This window comes from Pistacia vera, unplaced genomic scaffold (assembly GCF_008641045.1).
Source record: "Pistacia vera cultivar Batoury unplaced genomic scaffold, PisVer_v2 Contig1355, whole genome shotgun sequence".
In the NCBI taxonomy this organism is placed as follows: Eukaryota; Viridiplantae; Streptophyta; class Magnoliopsida; order Sapindales; family Anacardiaceae; genus Pistacia; species Pistacia vera.
Genome location: NW_022195418.1, coordinates 1 through 4,019, shown reverse-complemented (window position 1 = coordinate 4,019; position 4,019 = coordinate 1). Strand labels below are relative to the sequence as shown.

Genomic DNA, 4,019 nt, shown 5'->3' with positions numbered 1-4,019 from the left:
TTGCAGACCGATAATGAGGCTCAGAGGCGGCATAATGTTGAATTGGTTAAAATGCAAGAGGAATCTTCTATACGAAAAGAACAAGCAAGACGAGCTACTGAGGAGCAAATTCAGGCTCAGCAGCGCCAGACTGAGAAAGAAAGGGCTGAAATAGAAAGGGAAACAATAAGAGTCAAAGCCATGGCTGAGGCTGAAGGCCGGGCCCATGAAGCAAAATTGACTGAGGATCAAAACCGCAGAATGCTTATAGAACGGATAAATGGTGAAAGAGACAAATGGCTTGCTGCAATTAATACAACTTTTAGTCACATTGAAGGTATAAATGTATTTATGTTTACTGTTGCCTGAATGTCACGGTTTAGTAAAGTTTCTACAAGAATCATTGTCTTTTTGAAGTAATATGTTGGGAAGCTCATTACTTGATGATAATTGTAGTATTTTGTCTACATGTAGATACTTGGTGCAATGAAATATCTTTTTCCAAATTTTGTTGTTTTCCTCTAAAATATTGAGCAATACTAGTTTTACAAAGATACATACAAAGGGGGCAAACAAAGACAATCCCCACCCTTGATTTTCATGATCTCTCTCTCTCTCTCTCTCTCTTTTTCCGTTTTTTCTTTGTTTTTTTCTTCTTGCTGATGTCACTTTGTAGCCCTCTTTGTATGGGTCTTTGTAAGGATAGCATTTTTCTAAAATATTAGATGACCTTGCTTCATTTTTGCCTGACATCTGTTTCCTCAGTTATTTGAAGAGGCTGATGAACATTTGCAATACTTATTGCTTTACATCATTTGATCCATAAATTACATAAATTGTTATTCTTGATATGATACATGAGGTTACTGGAGCATAATATATTACTTGACCTCAAAAACTGTTGTGTTCTTGCTATGGCATATTATGTTCTGCATCTTTTAGTTTGTCAGCTTCTTATAAAAATTTGCATCTGGCTTAACCTTTTTTGTTTTAATAATTTTGCAGAGGGTTTTAGGACTTTATTGACAGATAGGAATAAGTTGGTTATGACAGTTGGAGGAGCCACTGCATTGGCTGCAGGAATTTATACAACCAGGTAAGTTGGCTTCTTTCCTTACTGCCATCTATTCAATTTTCAGTAGGAATGGTTTCAACTTTTATTTGGAAAGTTAATTCCATTTAATGACATAGCTCAATTTAGATTAGCTCTTAGATTCACAGATTCATTTAAAACCTGTTTAATGATGATTCATGGTAGTTTGAGTCATCATCTGATCTCTTTTTTATTGTTCTGTTTTATCTGTTTACAGAGAAGGTTCTAGGGTTACATGGGGCTATATTAACCGGATCTTGGGACAGCCCTCACTAATTCGAGAATCATCAATTGCTAAATTTCCATGGTCAGGACTTTTGTCTCAAGCAAGGAAAAAAACTTTTAGTAATAGGACAGCATCTGGAGCAGCGGGGTCTACTGAAGTAAAAAAACATAATGGAGATATTATTCTCCATCCTTCCCTGCAAAGGAGGATAGAGCATCTTGCTAAGGCTACGTCAAACACCAAGATCCACCAGGCACCCTTTCGCAACATGATGTTTTATGGACCCCCTGGTACTGGTAAAACTATGGTTGCTAGGGAGATCGCTCGAAAATCGGTATGGTAGCTCTAATGGTTCAATTTTTTTTATTTATTTTTGTAATTTATGCCGACTTATTTGTGTCAAATTCACTTCAATATATAGTCTATCCTATCACTGGCCCTTGTGTGTTTCTTTAGATTGGACTTACTTTACACGATACAAAGAAGCATGAAGGACCATATGTACCTATGTTAACAGTTAGGAGGCATAGATATTATTGTTAATGCATCTGAGGATGCTAGTTATAATTTTTTTTCTGTCAAATTAAATTATTGCTCCTCCCAAGGTTGGTATGAGGGAGGACAAATCTCTAGACCTCTTGCTTTTATTTCATATGATATTGGAAATCATTAAAATAATTATAAAAAATAGAAACAATATTACAGTATTTCAAAATTTTAAAATTTCAAAATTTCAAAATTTTTTAGAAATGAACTAAGATATTCAACACAATGACTTGCACATTTTGTCTTAATAAGTGGTTGAATTAGCTAGCAACTTTTGTCAAAAGTCTTACTTTAAGCTTGTTCTGTATTTTTATGGTATTTATAATTATAGCTCTTTGCTTTGGTCAAATGAATGGATTTAGAGATTGCAAAAAATCATATTTATTCATTGAAGTTAGCCTTGATCCTTGTGTCTTTTACCACAGGGATTGGATTATGCCATGATGACAGGAGGAGATGTTGCACCTCTTGGTGCACAGGCTGTTACCAAGATCCACGAGATATTTGATTGGGCAAAGAAGTCAAAAAAAGGCTTGCTGCTTTTTATTGATGAGGCTGATGCGTTTTTATGCGAGTAAGTTACCGTCTCCCTCACAGATTACATCAAGTTCGGCAGTGAAAAATGATTGAAATAGCTTGGCAGTTCTGTTAATTATGTTTTAGCAAAAGTCTATTATACGATATTAAAGGCTTTAAATTACTGTATTTTTCTGTAACTGTCTAAGATGATTTGTTCTGGCTCTTAAGTCTGATTCTTAATCTGTGTTGAATTCCACTTTTTTAATTCGAGCCCAAATTATAGCAGCTCCAATATTTCTGAAAGTTATTATCATGTTTAGGTTAGACATTTTCTTTAGTTATAATTTATTTCCTGGCAGCAAGATTGTAATCCACAATTGATCTAATGCAGGCGTAATAGCATACATATGAGTGAAGCACAGCGAAGTGCTTTAAACGCATTGCTTTTCCGAACTGGTGATCAGTCCAGAGATATAGTTCTTGTCCTTGCCACTAACAGGCCGGGAGATCTTGATAGTGCTATTACTGACCGCATTGATGAAGTGATTGAGTTTCCCCTTCCTAGAGAGGAGGAGCGTTTCAAACTGCTGAAACTCTATTTGAACAAGTACCTTTCTGATGAAGATGACAGTGCATCCAAGTGGGGCTTTTTGCTCAAGAAGAGACCACAGAAGATAACCATAAAAGATTTGTCTGAAGATGTCATTCGAGAGGCTGCCAAGAAGATCGAAGGGTTCTCTGGGCGTGAAATAGCAAAACTCATAGCTAGTGTTCAAGCAGCTGTTTATGCCCGCCCAGACTGCGTATTGGATTCCCAGCTGTTTAGAGAGGTTGTCGATTACAAAGTTGCAGAGCATCACCAGCGAATTAAGCTGGCTGCTGAAGGTGGTCAGCAGCCCAGAAACAAGTAGTAGTCCCAAATTTTCAATTTTGTACGAGAATATCTCCTAAGCCCAGAATTACATTATTTATTCGGAAATTGTATTTTTGAGATAAGATAGCACTCCATTTGAAAAAGGAGTGAAATTTTAACAGTGAAGCTTTCAAACCAATTGTACTGCACTTTGTAGTATGTAACAAAGTCTTCCATTAATTTTTTTTCCTAGAAAGTTTCTCTATTTCAGATTTTTTTTTTTTTTTTTGAATTTTAGGAAAAAAAAATTATCCGTTCTACTTGAGAGTAACGTTATGAAGCACAGGGATAAAATAATATCGAATAAAGAAGATAATATAATAAATGATTTTGTGTAAAAAAACATAGAATTTTTGAAAGCCAACATATGGGTTGCATTAGTTGGGTTGGGGAACATGTGTGGCAAGTAGGGGTGGCGGGACCCCATGGAACCGAAACCAGCCGATTCCTAAGATTTGGAATCGAATCAGCTAGTTTCAGTTCCTAAAAGCCTAGAATCGAAACCTGAAACGTAGATACTGATTCTGGGTACTCGAAAAAATTATGATTACCCTACTATTTATAAAAATGATAAATACACCTAAAAAAATTTACAAAAATTATAGTTCAGTCCTGATTTTAACTTGAGTACCCGAGTCTCAGTTCCTATTCCAGTTACAGTTCCTACAGTGATAGATCCAAAACTGGAATTGCATAGTACGGATTCTAATTTTTTAAAACTGGTACGAACATTATGACGGCCG

General features: G+C 35.8%; 1 protein-coding gene across 1 annotated transcript; it reads left to right on the top strand.

The window, feature by feature from the left end:
* LOC116122577 (ATPase family AAA domain-containing protein 3-like) lies at positions 1-3,466 on the top strand (the record flags this gene model as incomplete). The annotated part of the gene is made up of 5 exons (XM_031408411.1): positions 1-316; positions 985-1,075; positions 1,290-1,632; positions 2,270-2,418; positions 2,755-3,466. Coding segments are annotated over 5 exons (1,419 nt in total), but the record flags the coding sequence as incomplete, so codon positions are not given.
* Positions 3,467-4,019: the final 553 nt, after the last annotated feature.